At 46.6% G+C, this 23,784-nt stretch overlaps 1 protein-coding gene and 1 non-coding gene across 4 annotated transcripts in view; one reads left to right on the top strand and one right to left on the bottom strand.

The window, feature by feature from the left end:
* Nucleotides 1-998: 998 nt before the first annotated feature.
* LOC110527473 (protein TANC1) overlaps nt 999-23,784 on the bottom strand; it is a 46,740-nt gene continuing 23,954 nt past the window's right edge. For 2 of the 3 annotated variants that reach the window (XM_036982881.2, XM_090240347.1), the window contains 20 exons: nt 21,469-21,750; nt 20,179-20,312; nt 18,153-18,384; nt 16,493-16,659; nt 14,561-14,869; nt 14,174-14,374; nt 13,746-13,958; nt 13,456-13,578; nt 13,099-13,335; nt 12,654-12,860; nt 12,442-12,523; nt 8,203-8,336; nt 7,951-8,074; nt 7,082-7,257; nt 6,740-6,872; nt 6,605-6,634; nt 6,423-6,514; nt 6,145-6,291; nt 3,528-3,628; nt 999-3,403 (listed from right to left, as the gene is read on the bottom strand). In XM_036982881.2, coding sequence (XP_036838776.2) covers nt 1,906-3,403; nt 3,528-3,628; nt 6,145-6,291; nt 6,423-6,514; nt 6,605-6,634; nt 6,740-6,872; nt 7,082-7,257; nt 7,951-8,074; nt 8,203-8,336; nt 12,442-12,523; nt 12,654-12,860; nt 13,099-13,335; nt 13,456-13,578; nt 13,746-13,958; nt 14,174-14,374; nt 14,561-14,869; nt 16,493-16,659; nt 18,153-18,384; nt 20,179-20,312; nt 21,469-21,750 — 4,622 coding nt within the window. In that variant the 3' untranslated portion in view covers nt 999-1,905. The remainder of the gene's footprint in view (nt 3,404-3,527; nt 3,629-6,144; nt 6,292-6,422; nt 6,515-6,604; nt 6,635-6,739; nt 6,873-7,081; nt 7,258-7,950; nt 8,075-8,202; nt 8,337-12,441; nt 12,524-12,653; nt 12,861-13,098; nt 13,336-13,455; nt 13,579-13,745; nt 13,959-14,173; nt 14,375-14,560; nt 14,870-16,492; nt 16,660-18,152; nt 18,385-20,178; nt 20,313-21,468; nt 21,751-23,784) is intronic. The other variant, XM_090240348.1, reaches the window with a different exon arrangement.
* On the top strand, nt 10,744-10,816 carry trnat-ugu (transfer RNA threonine (anticodon UGU)). Its single transcript has one exon. It is a non-coding gene; the product is annotated as a tRNA-Thr (tRNA).

Raw genomic sequence — 23,784 nt, 5'->3', positions numbered from 1 at the left:
ACGCTTGGCATTTAAGCCAAAGAGTTCAGTCTTGCTTTCATCAGACCAAAGAATCTTGTTTCTTATGGTCTGAGTCTTTAGATGCCTTTTGGCAAACTCCAAGTGGGCTGTCATGTGCCTTTTACTGAGGAGTGGTTTCCGTCTAGACACTACCATAAAGTCCTGATAGGTGGAATGCTGCAGAGATGGTTGTCCTTCTGGAAGGTTCTCCGATCTCCACAGAGGAACTCTGGAGCTCTGTCAGAGTGACCATTGAGTTCTTGGTCACTTCCCTGACCAAGGCCCTTCTTTCGATTGCTTCGTTTGGTCTTGAGGCCGGCTCTAGGAAGAGTCTTGGTGGTTCCAAACTTTCATTTAAGAATGGAGGCCACTATGTTCTTGGGGACCTTCAATACTGCAGAAATGTTTTGGTACTCTTCTCCAGAGCTGTGCCTCCTTCGACCTCATGGCTTGGTTTTTGCTCTGACATGCACTGTCAACTGTGGGACCTTATATAGTCAGGTGTGTGCCTTTCCAAATCATGTCCAATCAATTTACCACAGGTGGACTTCAATCAAGTTGTAGAAACATCTCAAGGATGATCAATGGAAACAGGATGCACCAGATCTCAATTTCGAGTCTAATAGCAAAGGGTCTGAATACTTGTGTAAATTAATTGTTTCAACTTATTTGTAATGAATTTGCAAACATTTAAAAAATAAAAAAAAATTGTTGCTTTGTCATTATGGGTATTGTGTGTAGATTATTATTTGAAACCCTCAATCAATTTTAGAATAAGGCTGTAATGTAACAATGTGGAAAAAGTTGTGGGGTCTGAATACTTTCCAAATGCACTCTAGGCATTTTGAAGGGATACTGGTGTCAACAACAGAAGTTTTCAATCTATGTCTGAAGTTATATAACAAGGGATAGAAGGTGTCGGTACACACACAATTTTACACATGGGTGTCTGAAATGAGGGGAAGGGAGATGACATTTCGAAAGGGAAGACTGTTGTCATTAGTTTTCCAAAGAGATTTTATTTCCCCATGATTATGGTGGTAGTGCTTGAGCATAGTCTGTATAATGTGTCGCATAGCTCACAAATCAAAGATAATAATAATAATACCCTTACAAGCTGTACCTTTACTGTAAACTGTTAATGTTGTGCACACAAACGAAATATATCCCATCAACTTTTCAAATATTTCTCTAGCTGTGCAAAAATAACTATATCAAATATATTGTTCTTACAACTGACCAAGCCGTCGGCACAGTAAATACATTAACATCGACCGCAACAACAAGCAGTTACAACAACGTCTGTAGGATTATATGTACACTTAGTTAAATATAATTATTTATAAAATGTACAAAGGTAGAGAAACCTTCCATGCATTGTGAAGCACTTTGCATCGAGGGCTCTGGTATACTGACAAAGGCGATCACCACTTATATCATCTATAAATAGAACACGTACAAATCTAATGTATAAACATCCCTATTCGATATGCGTGCCGATCATTAGCCAATCGTTTAATCAAATGGCTTTTCGTCCATTAGCATCCGAAACCCTTTACTGTTGTTCTTTACAAACTACATCATAGTTACGTTGTTATAATGGTCCATAGTAGGATGCTATGCTACTGTTCAGCTATTGGACTGGTACTATATGGTGTTTCCCAGGTGTGATTATGTGCACTGTGTTGTTTGCTTACTGGTGTTGCTCTAGGCATGCTTACGCAAAAAGCACAAAAGCCTCAAATGGATGCTTAAGTCTAAACGCAGTGCATCACATACACTGTCACTTTACAAGAGTCAGATTAAGGAAAGAAACTTTTAAACCCTTCCCTTGCCACCATTTCTCTGGAATACAGAGAAATGTATTATGGTGTCTGCGTTTGTGCTTGAATGAACATGGCCAGTTCAGACGTTGGATTCTATAAAGGAGCGTTTAGGTTTGATGGGTAGGATGGCTGGGTTATCTCTGGTGAACCCTGCCTGCCGGTGGTTCCCGTCTGGGAACTGGGAGGAGTGATGTAGGCCTGCAGCTGGACCTGGTCTTGGCTCCCTGTGGTAGAACCTGTCTCCAAACTCCCGGGCCTTGGCCTGAGCCTGTTGGGCCAGGTGCTGGGCCTGAGCCTGTTGGGCCAGGTGCTGGGTTTGAGCCTGGGCCCCGTTGAGCACCTGGAGGGGAGCCTGGCTCTGCAGTGGCTCAGCGTAGGAGGACCTCCGCTTGAACTCATTATTCAATCCCTGGATGTTGTCCGTAGGGGCCATGCTGTGTCTCTGGTTCTCTAGACCTTCAGGGGAAAGTGGCTGGGAGTGAGGCTGACCTTGCCAGCCCAGTCCAGGTGGGGGCTGCCCCTGGACACGCACTGCCTTGTCCTTCACCCCCATGAATGGCCGAGGCTTGAGCTCTGGTTTAGCCGGTTTGGGGCGAGGCACGTCGGGCCCCTGAGTAGCCTGGGTCCTGCTGCTGTCTGACAGGGTCCCGCTAGAGGCTAGGCTACTGCTAGAGCTGGAGGCCTTCATACTGCCTGTTTGACCACCAGAACGCAGACCGGGGCCAGCCGACCCCCCAGAACCCTCCCTCCTTACCTCCTTACCAACCCCAGGAGTGAGGGACCCAGCATGCCCGTCCAACGTGGTGCCGGGGTGGGCTGAGAGCCTTTCTGTTCCCCTAGCCAGGCTGGAGGAGTGGCCCTGGAATGGCTGGACAGATGAGGAGGAGGAGAGGTGGTGGTGGTTGACAGGGGTGAGCCCCGGGTGGTGGTCTGTGGAAGAGGAGGGCAGAGGGCTGATGTCGATGCCCAGGCCAGGGCTGGGTCTCAGGGAGGTGGAGATGTGTCTGCCTGGCAGGGGGCTAGAGGGGCCACACAGAGACATAGGCCTGCCCCCTGGTCTGCCCCCTACCTGCAGGGAGTTACAGTGCTGCTGCTGCTTGGTCTTCATGCTTTGGTTCTGTCTAGGACCCTGCAGGACAGGGCCCTGCTTGTCCAGAGACAGGTTGGTCTGTGTGGACCCATCCAGAGGGGAACCAGGCCTGGGGTCCAGGGGAGCTAAGCCCACTGCGCCTGGTACTGGTGGGAGAGCCCTGTTGGGTCCATAGGGGTTATTGGGCCTGTTGGGTCCATACGGGTTCTGTGAGGGCTCTTCCTCTCCCCCTATCTCTTCATAATCGTCATCTAGTTCATCTTGGCTCTGTGTATCACAACTCCTCTCTGTGTCCTGGCTCCTCTCTGTGAGGTCATCGGGAGTCTGACTGTGTGCTGCTTGTTGGCCCTGTGGTGTGTTGGGGGACTGCTGCTGCTGTTGTTGTTGACACTCGTCCTCCACACGTGTCAGCAGACGGTGGATCTCCCGGTTGGTGGGGCAGAGCCGAGACGCCTCGTGGAGGTCGGCTAGCGCCGCTGCATACTGCCTGGATGGACACATGAGGCGAACATAGTGAGAGGTGAGTGTGTCTTGTCCTTAGACAAAACTGTACCCGTCCATTCTAGTCCCCCCTTGTTATCAGTATAAAGGGAGAACTGGTGTGTACTAACCTGCTGCTCCTCTTGGCTCGTGCTCTGGTGTAGAACGCCTCATAAGACTTGGGTTTCAGTTCCAGGGCTTTGGTGGCAAACTCCTCCGCTATACCAAAATCCTGTCGGGGGGGAAAAAGAGGACAGGAACTCAACAGTTAATTCTGAATGTTTACTGTTAAATTCAGTCCACCCTGAATTTCTCAAGGAGAAGCCAAAACCAACGCCTTGAGGTCATTAGCCAGGGTAATGTGTTTGTGAGCGTTAATGAGTGCAGTGTGAATCCAGCGGTAGTCCACACAGCGCCACACTTTGCAATTACTGTAAGTGACTGGAATGAGGAATTCAGTGTTGTTTAACTGGAGAATTATTCATCTGTGTGCAGCTCAGAGTAGAGCAGCTTTATCTCCCAGTGTCTTAATGGATTCTCCAGACGGGTGCTCGTAGCTTCTCTCCAAACCGTAAAAAAAACTCCTTCAATCAGATGTCGGAAATGAAAACTATTGACTCTTTAAAGGTACAATGCAGCTGTTTTTATCTCAATATGAAATTATTTCTGGGTAACCTTACTCGCATGGTTTTCGTAAATATATATATAAAAATAGCTCCTTAGCAAAGAAACATTTTTCAAGCAATCATTTTGCTAGGACTGTCTGGGAGTGGTCTGAGTGTGGAGGGGATAACTGAAAACTAGCTGTTATTGACAGAGAGCTTTGGAACTCTCTTATTGATTTATTAACTGATTTAACACCTGGTGATGTCTTTTCAAACAGCTCTTACAATAAAAGGGCATTATCATCATTGTCACAATTTCACAGTATTATTGCAACCTCACAGTGTGGAAATATACACTACTGTTCAAAAGTTTGGGGTCACTTAGAAATGTCCTTGTGGTCCATGAAAACATGCATGAAATGAGTTGCAAAATGAATAGGAAATATAGTCAAGATGTTGACAAGGTTATAAATAATGATTTTTAATTTGAAATAATAATTGTGTCCTTCAAACTTAGATTTCGTCAAATAATCCTCCATTTGCAGCAATTACAGCCTTGCAGACCTTTGGCATTCTAGTTGTCAATTTGTTGAGGTAATCTGAAGAGATTACCATGCTTCCTGAAGCACCTCCCACAAGTTGGATTGGCTTGATGGGCACTTCTTACGTACCATACGCTCAAGCTGCTCCCACAACAGCTCAATAGTACACAGCGTTGTACGAGATCTTCAGTTTCTTTGCCAATTTCTTGCATGGAAAAGCCTTAATTTCTCAGAACAAGAATAGACTGACGAGTTTCAGAAGAAAGTTCTTTGTTTCTGGCCATTTTGAGCCTGTAATCGAACCCACAAATGCTGATGCTCCAGATACTCAACTAGTCTAAAGAAGGCCAGTTTTATTGCGCCTTTAATCAGGACACCAGTTTTCAACTGTGCTAACATAATTGCAAAAGTGTTTTTTAATGATCAATTAGCCTTTTAAAATGATAAACTTGGATTAGCTAACACAACGTACCATTGGAACACAGGAGTGATGGTTGCTGATAATGGGCCTCTGTACGCCTATGTAGATATTCCATAAAGAATCAGCCGTTTCCAGCTACAATAGTCATTTACAACATTAACAATGTCTACACTGTATGATCAATTTGATGTTATTTTTATTGGACAAAAAAAATGTGCTTTTCTTTCAAAAACAAGGAAATTACTAAGTGACATCAAACTTTTGAACGATAGTGTATATAAAACACAGGGGAATCATGTTTTTGACTGAACTGAGCCTTTAATGGTAATTTCATAAGCACCTCTAGTGGCCCTGGTGTGTGTGCATGCGTGTACAATATGTCTGTGTGTGTACGATGTGTGTGTACATGCCTGCGTACACAGTGTATCCACCCATCTCTTTGTATGCCTAGAGAGCATGCGGTTGGCTTGTTTTTAAACGCGTTTCCCTGCTCCCCTCATTCCTCTCAGGTGAATATTTAATGAAGCAAACCACAGTGTGATTCCGTCCTTGAGATGGAGGTGGGCATTACACCACAGCCTTGAAATCCACAGCTCTGAATAACTGTTCAATGTTTAATAACAGTTTTTATGGCCTCTATACTCCCACTCCCCTCCTGTTCTATTCACCTGAACGTGATGAAATATGGATGATATGTGCCCAGCCAGCTCTCTCTTCCCCCTGAACCAATATCCACCAGCAACAACGGAGGGAGGATCCCTTCTTTCCGTGTGGGTTTGTGTGCGCCCGTGTTTGTGCACACGCTCCCATACTGATTCCTCCAGTATATGGGAGAGGATGACCGTATCACATTATAGCATCTTTCCATTATTCATTTGCCCGGAGGATGCCATTTTACCACCACCACTCTAGTATAACAGTCTTATTATATTGTCTGGTAAAACAAGGGTGTGTTAGATCACACCCTCCAGGCTGCTGAGATGAAGATCTATCCATTATACCTACTGCTATACTATTAACATGAAATGACATTTCATTCAATATTAAATTCTATAAAATAGCTAATGGAGTAGTGTGTAGCTATATCAGATGACGTAATACCTGCAGTTTTATTACATGTTCAATTATATTAGCAACTGATAGTCGTGTGTGTGTGTGTGTGTGTGTGTGTGTGTCTCACATTGGTTTTCCTGCGGCAGCGTGACATGTTGAGGTACAAGGAGACACGGAGCTCTTTCAGGCCCTTCAGTTCGTCTCCGAAGCCGTCTCGGGGGAACTTCCTCAGGGCGTACTGATACCTCTGGGCTGCCTCCTTCATCCTCCCCTTCTGGGGAGGGAGGGAGGGAGGGAGGGAGGGAGAGAGAGACATTGATTTGGAGATTTTCTAATTGGACACACTTTCATGACAGACAGTCACACACACACAGAGATCAGGTTTTCCTTTTTTTGTTAACCCACCTTATACAGCAGGTTGCCCTCCTCCATGAGTTTCTGTAGGAGGATGAGGAGCACGTCTGGTTTGGATGTGGCCATCGCCCACGTAGCATGACCTGGTCAAGAGGTACGAGAACACAGGTTAAACACACACACACACACACACACACACACACAACTCTCCAAAAGGTATCTAAAGAAAGTACCTGATCGATCATAAGGGGATGTTCTGTAGCCTTTTAGCAGGTTGAAAAAAAGTGAAGAGAAAGAGGGGTGAAATACATGATGTTGCTATAGCAACTTCCTCAAGACACTGACAGATCAGGTCAACTCCAACTCACCCAGCTTGGCCCCTTTCTTCAGTAGGGTCACCACCACAGCAGCGTTTCTACAGCCCACAGCCCTCTCCAGAGGCCTCACCCCACTGTGGTCCACATGCTCCACCACCGCACCCTTCTCCACCAGGTACTGAACCTGTGGTTGTAGAGGACAACACAAAACAAACAGCATTTTTTAAAAGGATTCAAACGAGGCCAAAGGGAATTGTGCAAATTCAGTAGTGTGTTTAAAAAAGTCTATAATCTAGGCCAGTTTAAGACAATCTAGGCCAGTTGCAGCGCAATCAGAATTATGTCTGTTGGTCAATTTGTTTCTCCAGTTTGCGGTATTAGAAGGAACCCTACCATCTCTGCATCACCGTTGAACGCTGCCAGGTGGAGAGGGGTACGTCCGTTCCTGTCAGGGTGATCTATCTCTGCCCCCTTCTCCACCAGGCACTCCACCACGCCCTTCTGACCCTTCAGACACGCCCAGCTCAGAGCTGTCTGGCCCTCCTTGTCCACGGAGGCTAAAGATGCGCCTGGAACCAGATCAGAAATAACATGCTCACTCCATTGCAACTCAGTCACTGAGACACTGTACACCCATTTAGTACTGGGCCGGACCCTCAGTGGCCAGGAAAACATTCCCCACACCATTACACCACCACCACCAGCCTGTACAGTTGACACCAGGCAGGATGGGGATCATGGACTCATGCTGCTTACGGCAAATCCTGACTGCCATCAGCATGACGCAACAGGAACCGGGATTCGTTGGACCAGGTAACGTTTTTCTACTCCTCAATTGTCCAGTGCTGGTGACCGTGTGCCCACTGGAGCCGCTTCTTCTTGTTTTTAGCTGATAGGAGTGGAACCTGGGTGTGGCCGTCTGTTGCTATAGCCCATCCGTGACAAGGACAACTGAGTTGTGTTTTCCTTGGTGCCATTCTGCTAGTCATTAGTTTTGACCATTCTAACGTTCAAACGAACAGTAACTGAATGCCTCGATGCCTGTCTGCCTGCTTTATATAGCAAGCCACGGCCACGTAACTCACTGTCTATAGGAGCAAACCATTTTCGTGAACGGGGTGGTGTACCTAATAAACTGGCCACTCAGTCTATACTGTATCTCAGAGCTACAAAATGAAAAAAGGATCTAAAATATCACTATTTATTTAATGCACTGAGAATTGACATGTACCATGATGTGACCCTGACCCTTGACCTCTTACCCTTTGTCAGCAGGAAGTCAGCAGTGCTGAGGTGGCCCTCGCTGGCTGCCACCATCAGCAGACTGCGGCCCTGCTTATCGATGGTGTTAATGTCCACACCTCTCTGCAGCAACAGCTCTGCTACCTGAGAGAGGGGGGAGAAAGACAGAGAGGGACAGAGAGAGTGAGAGCATGAGTGAAAGGACAGCCATCAGTGCTGTAAAGCAGGAACATTAGAAGTGTAACAGAAGGATTCATCAGAATGAGTCTCACCTGGGGGTGTCCATGCCTGATGCAGCTGAAGATTGGGACCACCCCCCTCCGGTTGGGCTGCTCCGCCCCTGCACCCCTCTCCAGCAGGAAAACACACGTCTCTGTCCTGCCCCGGCCTGCAGCCGCACTCAGAGCTGAGAGAGAGAGAAACCCCCAGAACAGTGGTCAACTACCTACTTCACCACTGTGCTCTGAATGAAAGTAATCTTCGTTTTTGTGTTATTGATTGTTTTGAGAGTATAATATTGCCACCACACATGCAATGTGAGCTACAGTACACTGAACAGAAAACGTCACACCCCTGAGTATGACTTTCAAAGCCTATTTTTAGACTGGCCACACTTCAGTGGGCCCATATTTCGCTGTGCTCTCTAGAGAGGCAGGCTCTTAGCTGAGGCTGTCAAAAGTCTTACAGCTGGCCTGGCAGAGAGAGAGACAGATTTGATGGGTATTGGCCACAGCTTGCTCAACCAGCCATCTAGTCCTGGGTATGGGGCATCCATCCAGACAGTATATACCTACCAAAAGGCATCATATTCCCTAATTAGTGCACTACTTTTGACCAAAGCCCATAGTGCTCTTGGTCAAAAGTAGTGCACTATATAGGGAAGAGAGTGCCGTTTGGGACACAAGCAGACAGTGCGGACCAGGGAAGCTGAGATCAGACAGGTACTAATGTGGTCATAGGAAGGCCAAGAAGATCATCAAGGACCTCAGCCACCTGAGCCAAGGCCTGTTCACCCTGCTACCATCTAGAAGGCAGAGAAGGCACAGGTGCATCAACGCGGGGACTGAGAGACTGATAAACAGCTTCTATCTCCAGGCCATCAGACTGTTAAACAGTCACCACTACTCTACCCTGCACCTTAGAGACTGTTACTAGCCAGCTAGCACCCATTACTATACCCTGCACATTAGAGACTGTTACTAGCCAGCTAGCACCCATTACTCTACCCTGCACATTAGAGTCTCTTACTAGCCAGCTAGCACCCATTACTCTACCCTGAACCTTAGAGACTGTTACTAGCCAGCTAGCACCCATTACTCTACCCTGCACCTTAGAGAATGTTACTAGCCAGCTAGCACCCATTACTCTACCCTGAACCTTAGAGACTGTTACTAGCCAGCTAGCACCCATTACTCTACCCTGCACCTTAGAGAATGTTACTAGCCAGCTAGCACCCATTACTCTACCCTGAACCTTAGAGACTGTTACTAGCCAGCTAGCACCCATTACTCTACCCTGCACATTAGAGTCTCTTACTAGCCAGCTAGCACCCATTACTCTACCCTGCACCTTAGAGACTGTTACTAGCCAGCTAGCACCCACTACTCTACCCTGCACCTTAGAGACTGTTACTAGCCAGCTAGCACCCACTACTCTACCCTGAACCTTAGAGACTGTTACTAGCCAGCTAGCACCCACTACTCTACCCTGCACCTTAGAGACTGCTGCCCTATGTACATGGAGTTATTAAAGACTGGTCACTTTAATAATGTTTAAATACTGTTTTACCCACTTTTTATGTATATACTGTATTCTAGTCATGGCTCATTCTGTATAACTACTGCTGTACACACCTTTTCTATTCATATACTGGCCATACAGTCTATACACACCATCATATATATTTATAATCTGGACTCTGACATTGCTCGTCCTGATATCTCTTAATTCCTTTATTTGGATTTGTTAGATTTGTGTATATTGTTTTGTATTGCACTGTTGGAGCTAGAAACACGAGCATTTCACTGTGTGTTTAATATGTGTTCGATACGTGTACGCGACCAATGTCATTTTCTTTTCTTTGACGCAGCCTCCTGTTTCACCTTGGCTGGGATGATGAAATACTCACAGGAGAGGTGACATCACCCATCTGGTCCTGGAAGCCAGTGGGGAGGGAATGACGCCACGAATGACATCTGTGGGAGCATGTAGGGCACACCCTCCCCATCTGTCCCACCGATGGTTCCACATGAGCACATACGCAATTACAAATCACCTCACTCATTTCATTTCCTTTATCTCATTTCCCTTCACGCCAGAGCAAAAAGTTGAGATAACAAAATACGTTCAGATTTTTTTATTTTTATTATTGTGGCTGGGATTGATACATTTAGGAATACTTTGTCTTGTGACTCAACACTTCCCGATCTAAGATAAGGCAGACTGACTCATAAATCAATACGCAATTTGCGGATTCATGCCTGAACAGCTGTGCTTCTGTTGTCAATGTCAAATATCTGAGGGGAGTTAGGACGAAACAGTGGAGGAGTCTGTCAGTCAGAGGAGAGCTGTCAGTCAGAGTCAGCTGCTTTTACCAGACAAAGAGTATGTGGCTTTCAGGTTAAATCCCTGACATGAGAGGCCTCGTGCCGACAGCCTAGCTCAGCTAGTTTGGCCAGACTGCTCCAATCAGCAGCTGTGCGACCAGAGCCATATATTTAGAAATATGTCTCTGGGTGTGGTCTTCTGTCTGTTTTTGAGTAAACTGGGTGTGATATGTAAATATCCTGTTGCAGTAAGGTGTGAATAGGTAAGGCTCCATAGCTCAGTGGTTAGAGCACTGGTCTTGTAAACCAGGGGTCGCGAGTTCAATTCTCGCTGGGGCCTTGGTTGTGGAATCAAAATGTTTTGATCCAAAAGGGAGGTTCTCATATTGAAAATACTATTTTTGAATAAAGGCCAATGAGTTGAATGGCTCCTAAAGCTAGTTCACAAACAAGATTTAAAACATGATCCATTGATGCTGTCCAGGTTTATCAACTACTTCCCACAGCTATAAACACTACTTCTGACAACTCTCACGTATGTCACTGACCTTGTGTGGACGACAGACACACACAGCTGCTACAGATACGCTAGTTATTCATCTGTTCCATGTTATTTCATTCGCGTACAGTAAACCTTTGGCATCTCACCCACAGAGGAGGTAGAGACAGACAGGCAGGCAGACAGACAGACAGTAGCCTGCCCTCCAGGGAGAAAAACGTAATTATTCTCCACTAATGAGAAGCCACCAGGCACGGGAACACATTTGCATAGAGAGAGGACAATTTCACAGGCAGAAGTATTCAAGGACTTCTTTCACCGAATAGATTAGAAGAGCTGAAGTGAAATCATTCGACATATAGCAGAGTATCAAGATTCTCTACCCTGGGAGGATTTGTCAATGTAAAACCAATATTTATGAAAATGAAACCATTCTAGACTGAATGGTGAGCCCAAACAGTAAAACAAACGAAGGCCATTAAATTGGTACTATTGTTTATTTTATCGCCCAGTCAACATAAATACATGATTTCCTTCAATTTACCTCTAAATAGCCTATTTAGTATTCTATATTTGCATTAGCGAGGTTGTTTTCATTCAGGATTGGCTTACAAATGTGACCAGCAGCCAGCAATTGTATGTATGCTTCCAATTGGCAGTGGTTGAGTGCTGTCTGTCCCCTAGCCTATGTATTTACTACTGAGAGCACATAAACACCTATGATTGTATTAGTTGAATGGGTATTAGAATCAAGACAGGTTTGCTTAAATTCCTTTGGTTGGAGATGGAGGAAATACCATCTGATATCTACACCAGCTTCAATGTAAGACCATTATAATCTAATATTACCACATCTTTCTTCTTGAGCCTGTTACTCATTTCACAGATGCTCTTATCCAGAGCAACTTACGGGGGAGCAAGTGCCTTGCTTTAAGGGCACATCGACAGAGTTTGCACCGAGTCAGCTCAGGGATTTCAAACCAGCGACCTTTCGGTAATTGACCCAACGCTCTTAACCGCTAGGCTACCTGGAATATATGACCCAGTTTCAAACCATTACCACCACTGCCGCCTAAATCTCCCGCTAACGACCGGATCAGAAGAATACGTCGGTGTAACCTGCCGTCTTAATAGGTCCTGTTGGTTAAAAGCAGCTCAAGTTCTGTACACTCTTCAAGCCTCTCTTCCCCAGTGACCTCAGCTACACCTCCGAGTCCTGAACAAGCACACGGGCTCAATATCCCTTCGCTCGCATCCTACGCTACAGTAAACAGTAAATGTACAGTGGGCAAGTGGAGACCACCTGAGAAGCTCACTAGGAAGTGGATGACAACAAATTATCTCCGCTTGGTAAAAACGAATGCCAACCACCGTTCGAGAGGCAGCGAAAACAAGCAACAGAAAACAGAGGATGAGGAAAGAAAAGAAACATGATTATACAGACAAAGGGAAAGTGCACTGTGTACCCGTCTCTCCCCAGAGTGTGTCGGGAGCGTCTATCTGCACAGCCAAATCGTCATCTTTCAGCTCCAGTAAGCTCTTCGCAACCTGACAACGAGACAATAGTACGCACAAGAATTATACACCATAACTATTATAAGCAATACACACAGGTTGAATCTGAAGAGAGCGCACGGTGTGTGTGTGTGTTCGTCAGTGTGTGCATGCATTAGCCTACGTGAGTTTGTCCCATGCTGCAGGCGGCCGTCAGGGCCTGTTGTAAGGCCTGGCCCTTCACACTGCTCTTCACACCGTGCTGCTGTTGGCCCTCAGGGGCCTCTGTGGGGCCCCAGTCCTGGTTCAGCAGGTAGTGGATAATGTCTGGGTGGCCCCTCAACCCAGCATGGACCAGGGCACACTGACCACTCTTATCAACATGGCCCACCTAGAGGGAGAAACACAGATCAATCAATCAATCAATGAATCCAATGTATTTACAGAGCCCTTTTAACATCAACAATTGTCACAACCATATCTACAGTAACCTATCCTAAACCCCAAAGATCAAACAGAAGCAGATAGTTATGATACATGACTAAGTTATAACTTATTGTTATTGAATTGATTGATTGAATTGTCAACAAGGTGAGATAACGGCATGGGACTAACAACTGACCACTGACCTTGGCTCCTTTCTTACAGAGCAGGCTGACCAGTCCTGTGTGTCCTGCTGCGGCGGCCAGACAGAGGGGGGTCATGTCGCTGTCCGAGGCGCCGTCTACGGGCGCCCCCAGCTCCAGCAGCAGGGACACCATTTCAAGGTGACCCAGGTGGGCGTGCACACCCAGCACAGGGGATCGGCCAAGCACCTCTGAACGCCCGCTCACACTCGCCCCGCCCAGCATTAGTAGACGACTCACCTGTAGGTAAGATATTTTTTTTTAAAGAAAAAAGTTGTACGTGTGTGCGAGTCTCTCACCTTGACGTTGGGTGTGCGTGTGTGCGCGTGCCTGTGCTGTGTGTGCGTGCGTGTGTCTCACCTTGACGTTGGGTGTGTAGAGATTTCTGAGGGAGGCCAGGGCGGCAGAGAGGCTGTCGGTGCTACAGCTCACCCACAGAGCCTGCAGAACACTGGAGGACACACCTGTCCTCTTACTGTGACCCTGAGAGAGAGGGGGGCAGAGACACTCTGGTTCAAAACTTCCACCATCGCCCGCTCCCCAGTGTATGAGAGGAAGAGGAGAGAGGCTACTGTACTGTAATATTTGAACTCGGATAGTCTTTGGATTCACGTCCCATTAGTAGTCCATTCAGACACACTAGCTGGTACCTTGAAGATGTGTGCCTTCAGGATATGATGTCCCAGCTCCATGGTCTGCTGCCGGTTCAGCTTGCTCTCCTGTCTGGAGAACATGAAAGCCAACAGAGCATGGCCACTCCTGGGGTCACAGAGGAAGTCGGTGCTCTCTCCGTCCGCCCTCCACACGAGCCACTCTCGAAAGGAGGGGTGGAAGAGCATGCGGGTGCCGTCCCTGCGTCTCACCTAGAGGGACACGGCACAAGATCAGACAGAGGTTGTCGTCATAAATCCACAAGCGGCTGAGATAGTTACTATCGCTGGGAGCCAAGTGCAACTCCCACAGAGTGAACGTCACTCAATGCAATGGTTGTATACTACTTCCTGGTCTACTTCCTGATCTAGCTAACAACGTACGGTACGGCCGTGTCTCAACAGTCTGTCACGGGTTCTCTCCTCACCAGGACGGAGGCCAGAGTCTCCAGGCGTTGTTGGAAGTCCTCCCAGGACATCTCTCCTCTCACACCCCCAGCGTTCAGCGCCCGGAACAGCTGCTCGTCCGGCAGCGGGTGTAACGAGGCCAGCACCACGTTGAGTACGGGCAGCACCCGCTCGAAGGCTCGGTCCCCTTCGAACCCCGCACGGCACTGCAGCAGGTACACCTGATGATAAAGAGGACCACAATGGAAATACGTTTGTTGACTTGATTGTGTATTGAATCCCGTGTGTTGTACTTCCTTTAGCTGGAGCAACTCTATGGGCTGGTGTCCCAGACACAGATTAAGTGCCCAACATATTATTTCACATTTGTCAAAGATTTGTCAAATATAATGTGTTCATTCATTCACCTCAGCCAGAGAGACGGGCACTACCATGTAGTTGCCTCCCTTGAGAACCAGGTGGGCGCTCTGGAACAGGTCCAGGGTCAGTTTTAGGTAGAGGAAGGAGCCCTGGCTGCGAGAGGCCAGGTGGGTGTTGAACTTGCTGAGGAGGAGGGGGTCGGGGACGGTGCCGTTGGGCGTGGTGACGTTGGCGGCAATCTCGGGGCTGACGATGACCCGGTGTTGGATGTAGTCGCTAAGGTCCCCGCCGATCTCGCTGCTCTCTGGGAAGTCGTCCAGTGAGAGTCTGGAGAAGGGTAGGAGGGCGGTGATCTCCTGGGGAGACAGGAGACAGCGATCATATTGTAGAATTGTATATGTTGTGGATTTATGTTCTGACCAAAATGGGCCTACTGAAACCGTATATATCATACACTGCATTCTCACACCGCAACTTCCCACCCAAGAGTCTGCAGTACAAAATCAATACGATACAACACAGTACAATTCTATCCTCCAGCTCCGGCATCACAGCAGAGAGAACCCTTTCTTCTAGTTGTGACAGGTAACATGAAAGAGGGAAAAACACTGAATAATACAAGTGAGGATGAGAACATCGTTGGCTCACTATGGTGGTGCTGTATGTGCCAGGACAACAGATTAGTCAGGGAGAGGATGGCACCCATCACATCTCTTCAAGCTGCTGCTTCTTCTGACTCACGGAAACATGAAACACAGTAGTCGTGTAACACTGTACGCGGGCACTTCTTCTGTAGGATCTTCATTTGACCAGAATCGAGGCAGCAAAATAATCCTGCAGCAACAGGATTTGAACGTTTAGTCCATAATGTTGCTTGATTGGTGGTTCATCAAACATGTGCTGGCCAACGTTAGGCTACAGGAAAAGTGCAATACTATTAATATAACTGTGTTTTACTGCGGGTTTTCAGTGAATTTATGTGAAATCACACGTCTTATCTGCATTTCCTGTGGTGCATGAAAATTCTCAGCACTAAAAGGGGTGATCAAATTAAGATCCTACAGCTGTATATAGGGGATAGGGAGCCACGAATCCACTGACTCTCATTCTGCCAGCTTTCTCACCGATTCACATCAAATCTCTTCAGATGACAGAAGCCATCAGAAATGGTGACGTTTGAGGCAAGAGAAGAAAATTACAGCCATAAACGAATAAATCAAATGCAATACCTAAGTTAATATGAAATCATTATTGCTGTTTCATTTCCTTGCTGTGCATGCACGATTTCATTAAAGTGCGCTGATCCGAAGATTTCACAGTGCCCTGGTTGCATAGCAACCTCGATGGGACCATGCCTAAAACAGGATATTGGCAACTTCCTGTGAAAGGACCAATTGGGAGAGGAGAGAGGATAGAGAGCAGGCAGGGGGATCAACGTCTAACATCCCTTGCCAACACACTCACACACACTCGCGCGCGCACACACACACACTGTAGTGGCCTGTCGTGTCCTCAGCACTCCTGTTACATAACGTCAGGCAGGCTCCCAGGAGCATTACGGCCCGGAGTGGTAATCCAGGAGGATTATGGGAAAGCTGCGTTAGGCAGCAGGAGGGATCAGTGGCCAGCCAACATGCTGGAGGAAACCACTGCCAATGGGCCCTGGTGGAGTAAGCTGACCAGCTAGACTGAGCTACTGTACCTCTGGGTCAGACCAGCAAAGCCATACCATATGAGACACACAAGGCCAGTGAACTATGGGCAAACACAGATTTACTAAGCTTCTTTTAGTTAAAGTGTAGCAGGAGAAAGTGAGCGCTGTATCAGAGACTCGAACCATAGCTCCTACGGTGCACAAACAAGAGTCTAACAGACTGTACTATGCCACAAAAGCCTGGGTCCCTGGGTAGAGGCAATGCATCACTCACATACACTGGCTAGGATCGTTTATCTGTGCTTCGTGACTGTCCTCTCCTCACCAGTAGGCAGGTCCTGACGGAGACCAACAGTTTGAGCCAGGAGGGGAACTTGGAGACGATCTTGGTGATGAAGGAGGCGACGGTGTCTCCGTAGTCCGGCTTGTGGAACTCTGCCTCGTTCAGACCATCAACCAGGAGGATGAAGTCTTCTTCCGGGATCTTCCTTTCTACACAGGGAAACAGAGGGGTGGTGGAGGGGGAGAAACGGGGAGGATGGGAGAGGAGAGAGTGGGAGTCGGAGTAAGAGAGAGAGAGACAGAGAGAGAGAGAGCGAGAGAGAGAGAGAGAGAGAGAGAGAGAGAGTGGGAGTTGGAGTAAGAGAGAGATAGAGAGAGAGAGAACAAGTACATAAGATACTGGCAATACTTGAAGCAGGTTAAGGACGCAAATGTAATGCACATAACTGCTGCGTTCCAAACGTATTTTGTAATACTGTACATGTCGCAGCAACTGTTTGAAATGATATGGGTTGAATTCCACAATGTCGTCACAATGCCACCCTCAATGTCAGAAAAGAAAGGAGGTTGTGGTAGTCAATGGAATACCAGCCGAAAAGCCACAGTGCAGTTTATCAGGCAGGAGGGATGAGATCGACGTGTGCAGGCTCTATAATATCTAACCTGGGGTCCATCCAAAATGATACCCTAGTCCCTAAGTAGTGCCCTACTTTTGACCAGAGCCCTGCTTCCATTCCCTTACCCCATGTTATACTTCACGAGCAATGTCACAGAGGGACTTGCACCTCAGATGGAGGGTGAGAACACCAGTCACCCGTCCTCAGTCTCCTGTATGGGCCCCTCATCACCGCAGCCATGACTTTTAATAAGACAGGAGAGGGGGGGATCACAGAGGCATATCTATCCTGTTCCAGTCTACCTGAGTCGTCGACGCAGCCTCTAATACAGCCCGTCCTGACTGTGTGGAGCTTATATCACTCTATACACTCTGCCACAGGCATCTACTAGTCCACATCATAAAGACGGAGGATGTGTTGATTCCTCTAGAACGAGCCTGTGGTGGAGGCTACTGAACTAACCACCTATTGATCAGGCTGACTGTCTACTATATCACCAGATAGACTGAGATGGTCTATTACGTTGATATGGCCTGCCCTCTTGTTTTTCCTGTACAGTAAGAATAATACATTGGATTAAAGCACCGAGGCTGTGTTTACACAGGCAGACCAATTCTGATCTTTTGTCCAATTATTGGCAAAAGAGCTGATCTGATTGGTCCAAAGACTAATTAGTATGACCAATCAGATTAACTATTTTGCCATCAATTGAGCAAAATATCAAAATTGGGCAGCATGTGTAAATGCAGCCTTAGGGATATTGATTGATGTGGATACTCCCACAGTGAAAAAGGTTGTTGTTTGAAGTTATGTTGTTTTTTAAGTTAGAATTGTGTCACGGTCTGTAGCGTTTTTAACCAGTGACTTTATTATCCCAAAATGATCTAGCGGCCCACCAGGGAGGCCTAATAAACTGTTTCGGGGGGGCGCATGACAATTTAGCAAACTGTAGGAGGAGGGGTTGGGGGTGAGGTGTAGCTGGTGAGTAGCAGCTGCAGGTGTTACACTTACAAAAGTGGATGAAGGGGGTGGGGGGTTGAAGCATGGGAGAGAACATGGAGACTGCAGGAGTAAGTTAGTAGCTACCCTTCCGCAGGTTGACCAGGGGCTCCAGGACTCCCCTGCGGAAGGCAGCGATGGGGTCCTGGACACAGGAGCGCAGACTGAGCATGCTCTGTATATGATGCTCCTTTAGCAGTAGCTCCCTGTAGCCGCTGAGCTGTGGCGCTCTGGACAGCAGGGCGGCGACACTGTGCACAAACTCTGGGACCAGGCAGGTGTAGGTGTTGTCGGCCTGGCAGAAGTGGTAGGACACCACCTGGAGAGAGAGAGAGAGAGAGAGAGAGAGAGAGAGTGAGTGACAGAAAGAGAGGCTCCCTAATTGACCACTTCAATAACGCTTTTTCAAAGTTTTGACTGCCATGAGTGTCTTGAACTTTCCAGAGAAGTAAGTCCTCAACCAACTTTGAATATCTCCGTCTCACAAATCAGCATTTGATTTTCTCCATGAGGCGAAAGTGTCTGCGATGAGTTGCTAATTAACAGATTGGCTAATCAAGCAGCCATGACGGATCCACTTAATGGAACAGAGGGACAACAAGGCATGGGTGTCAAGAATAAACAAGTCTTTGGGACTCGATGGTCTTATTCATTATTCACCACATCAGTAATTACATGAACATACAGTTAACAGAGCCATCTTGTTCATTTAGTTGAGGATGTTGAAGTATCCATACACCCAGGGGTCATCTTTAATTCAGGAACTCATCAAAAGGAGCAAACAGATGGATGGCAAACACAGTCAGTCAGAAACGTTCTCCAGTTGCCTCGGAACCCAATTTGTCAAACTAAACCCTCCCTTCTTAGTATTACTAGGTGAAACCGCAAGACTCTTCCTCTCTGAGACCAATTATAGAGGAATTAGGAGGTGGTCTGTTGGCAGTGATTCAAGAAACAAGACTATCTGTGCAAAGCATCGTTCTGAGATACTGAGCATGAATGTTGTCACATCCCAGATCTCAGAACTGTTTTGAAGAGAATTCTTCTTTCATAACCCATTAAGGTCCTGACCTTGAAAGTTCCTAAAGTGCAGAGTATCAAAATACTAAGACCTTTTTTTTGGGGGGGGGGGGGGGTTCTATCCTTAGGCTCTATCTGGCACAGAATGTTACAATTATTTACATTTCAATAGAAGAGTACAGACATTTAATGATTAAATAAAGACAATACCCTTCCTTCTTTCTAATCACACCTTCAAATGTTTTAATTAACGTTCCTTAAAATGACAAATGCACAAACCTTATGGATAACTAAAAAACATTAGCTCTGGTTGAGTAAACGGACACATTTTTCGGGTCTCTGACACCCAAAGTCAGTAAACTACTTCCTAGTTATCAATAACATTTGGTAAGTTTAATACTGTAGAACAGGACAAAAATAGCAATGCCTCTCCTAAGGGCCTTACACATTCTCTAAGGCACCTGTATTTATTTGTGTTTGCCATAAAGAGCTTACGTTATGGCCATTCTTATTCTACATTTTTTAAAATAGAATTTAAAAAGAGGACCAGAACCTATGATATGAATAATCAGGGACTTGGGACTATAAGGTTCTATCAGCAAAATGCATCGTTTTGAGATAATGAGTATTTTTGAAGGTCCAGCTGTCAGAACTGTTCTCTTCCATGTCCACTAAATGACTAAAATGTCAATGAAAATGACTCAATAAGTATATCACCTTACATGCAATTCTTTTTGATGATTGACAATCCAGCATTGTGTGATTGGATTGAAGATAGATCCTGACGGCACCAAGTTAAAAGATGTTTTCAGATTATTATAATTTGTTCGTCATCGTAAAATAACAACAACAACAACATATCTGACATGTAAAGGACCACCTGAAGAGCAACTCCATGTGAATAACACATTGACCCAAATGTCAGATAGGACCTTATAGTCCCAAGATTCTTCTCCACCAGAGGTGTCTGTGTTTCTGTATGTGTGTGTGTGTGTATTTGTGTGTGTGTGTGCCTGTGTGTGCCATTCAGGTGTGTGTGTGCGTTCAACGGTGCGCACATGAAGTGTGTGCATGTGTGTGTAGCGTATCGTACCTTGCTGGCCAGGCGTTTGACAGCCTCGTCTCGGTGTGCCTCTGGTGTCCCGGGGCAGGTTGTTTCGCTGGGCTGGGGGTCTGTGGTGGGGGTGCTGGGCTGTTTGGAGGCGCCGTCTGTCCCCCTATCCCCAACTGCAAGAGGGACACAGCAAGGTGTAGCCGGTGTGAAATGGCTAGCTAGTTAGCGAGGTGCAAGCTAATAGCGTTCCAATCGGTGACGCCACTCGCTCTGAGACCTTGAAATAGTTGTTTCTCTTGCTCTGCAAGGGTTGCGGCTTTTGTGGAGCGATGGGTAACGGTGCTTCGAGGGTGACTGTTGTCGATGTGTGCAGAGGGTCCCTGGTTCGAGCCCAGGTAGGGGCGAGGAGAGGGACGGAAGCTATACTGTTACAAAGGCACACATGTGGACTGTCACTATTTTTTTATGAGAAGTTGGAGGAGAATAATAATCATTCAATGAAATATTTTTTTGAAAACCAGCACTCATGACTATATATATCTTTTTTTTCTTGTGCTGTGAATACAAGAGAGCATGTTAAAAGCATCATTGTGGGCTGGTTTCTATAATGGACCCAAAACATATCTCCAGTAAACAATGTTAATTAAATAAGGCCCTGAGTCACAATGGCAAATCACTTCAGTCTCTGTCAGGCATTTATCATCATGTACTATAATTAGGTCACTGTCTATAATGCATTTCCCTGAGCAGGCACATCAAAGATTCCTACTCTTAACCTAAATGATGTCATTACTTGATGTCATTACTGATGGTGCACTGTATCAATTTGCTGGGATGGGGGCCGAGAAAATGATATGCGGTGTGCATCCACGACCATGGATGGTGGGAGAAAAGTGCGGTACTGTACCTAGCTACTGACGTAGCAGCGCTTGCGTTTGTGTAACACCAATCTCCACACAATCAGTCATAGCTTTCAGGGACAGAGCTTTCAAAAGGTCTTACTCCTGTGGCTTCTGTGTGGCTCATCCGCTAGGACCAAAATATCTGATAGACCCTGCTACTTGAGCTACGTGATGGCTCTGTTAGAGTATGACTGATCTCAAGGTAGACAGGTTGGCTTGCCTACTTAGAAAATTGTTAAACTTATAATGAAAAATGTGAATGTTTCAATCACCCTTTGCTGAATGAGTAACCATCAATTCGTCCTTCCCTTCTAGGGGAACAGGGAAGTGGCAGCTTCCTCAAAAAAGAGCTGTTGCATCTCAAGAGGTTCATCCTGTTGATCATTTCAAACAAAATACCTCCAGAGAATGGAAATGTGTCTCTTACTTTTGGGGGAGGTGCAGGGGCTCTGGGTGGGGACCTGCTGCATGTGACCTCCATGACAGCTGAGAGCCACCAGCCGCGAGACAACGGCCGTCTTGCCGAAGCCCACATCACCCACGATAACGGCCCCACGGCCCTCGCAGGTGTCACTCTTCCTTAGGACCTCCTCTAGCCGATGGAACAGCCAATCACGGCCCTGGAACGGTGCGTCCATGGCGACGGCGGGGACCTCGAACAACAGTGGCTTCAGCATGATGTCGCCAGATTTGAAGGGAGTGAAGCGCGCTGGACAAAGAGAAAAGAGAGAACACAGGGGTTAATAACATGACTTCCTGTTCCTTTTAAAGAGCATTGTGGTATACAACAATAATATATACTATATACAATATAGTTGTGTATGGTGGTGTAACACAATAATTGCATGCACGAAGGAAGGATCTCAGTCGGTGTCTCAACTTACTGTTGAGCGCATTATGATATGGGGTGAAGGTTAATGTTAGGACATAGACAAACACACAATCCAGGATCCACTTCCACACTTCCTCCCCCAGGTGGCAGTAACCGGGTCTAGATGCTGAGTTTAGCCTTGAGAAGCACATAAATTACTGACAATTAAGATGATCGTCAGTCAGAGTGCCAGTTTGGAGAGCCGGGAGGCTGCTGGTTGGTTTGATGGCCATGACGCCTTTCGTTTGGGTTTGAATCTTTAGTTTAGGCCTGTTTGTAGTTTTATTTTTGTATGTATTTGTTCCTGTCACCATCTGAACATAATACTCTTCTTCGGCTCGTCGACCCAAAGGAGTCAAGGCAGAGCTGGTCATGGACCTAAGGTAAGGTAACGCTGATTTCTCGCAAAAAAAATGCACACGTTCATTCAGGTTACAGACCATGCAACTAGACATAGGACCCCTAGACTTAGCGAGTGCAACAATATTAACAGGCTAGTTAATCGGTTTCGTAACAAGCGTTAGAATAGTACTATACACAAGATGCAATTTTGAAATGTGGTTGTGCTTCAGAAGTTTTCCTCTTGTTAGCCCATGTCAGCAAAACAAGCTATCTAAACTTGTAGTAATCATGGCTGAATTACCGACTGGGTACGAAGGGCACGTGCCCAGGGTCCCTGACCTCCATGGACCCCCATTGATTTTGTACTATACAAAAGTATGTGGACACCCCATCAAATGAATGGATTCGGCTATTTCAGCTCCAACTGCTGCTGAATGGTGTATAAAAACGAGCACACTGCCATGCAATCTCCATAGACAAACATCGGCAGTAGAATGGCCATACTGAAGACAAGTCAGTTCATTAAATTTCTGCCCTGCTAGAGCGGCCCGATCAACTGAAATTGCTGTTATTGTGAAGTGGAAATGTCTAGGAGCAACAACGACTCAGACGCGAAGTGGTAGGCCACACAAGCTCACAGAACGGGACCGTCGACTGCTGAAGCGTGTAGCGTGTAAAAATTGTCTGTCCTCAGTTGCAACACTCACTACCGAGTTCCAAACTGCCTCTGGAAGCAACGTCAGCACAATAACTGTTCGTCGGGAGCTTCATGAAATGGGTTTCCATTGCCGAGCAGCCGCACACAAGTTTAAGATCAAGTGTTGGCTGGAGTGGTGTAAAGCTCGCAGCTATTGGACACTTGAGCAGTGGAAACGCGTTCTCTGGAGTGATGCTTCATGCTTCACCATCTGGCAATCAGATGGACGAATATGGGTTTAGCAGATGTCAGGAGAACACTACCTGTCCGAATGCATAGTGCCAACTGTAAAGTTTGGTGGAGGAGGAATAATGGTCTGGGGCTGTTTTTCATGGTTCGGGCTAGGCTACATATTACCATTGAACGCAAAAATCTCAACCCTACAGCATACAATGACATTCTAGACGATTCTGTGCAGTTTGGGGAAGGCCCTTTCCTGTTTTTCTGCCCCCTGTGCACAAAGCGAGGTCTATACAGAAATGGTTTGTCGAGATTGGTGTGGAAGAAGTTGACTGGCCTGCACAGAGCCCTGACCTCATCCCCATTGAACACCTTTGAATTGAATTGCAACGCTGACTGCAAGCCAGGCCTAATCACCCAACATCAGTGTCCGACCTCACTAATGCTCTTGTGGCTGAATGGAAGCAAGTCCCCGCAGCAATGTTCCAACATCTAGTGGAAAGCCTTCCCAGAAGAGTGGAGGCTGTTACAGCAGCAAAGGGGGACTAACTCCATATTAATGGCCATGAATAAGGAATGAGATGTTCTGTAAAAATTAGCTGTAAAATGGCACTTTTTTTCTCTCTGCCCCATGGCAAAACAAGTAGAATTGA

Source organism: Oncorhynchus mykiss, chromosome 7 (genome assembly GCF_057628025.1).
Source record: "Oncorhynchus mykiss isolate SJ-2025 chromosome 7, ASM5762802v1, whole genome shotgun sequence".
NCBI classification, from domain to species: Eukaryota; Metazoa; Chordata; class Actinopteri; order Salmoniformes; family Salmonidae; genus Oncorhynchus; species Oncorhynchus mykiss.
Note: the sequence above shows the minus strand (reverse complement) of the source record. Positions and strands in the feature narration are given on the sequence as shown.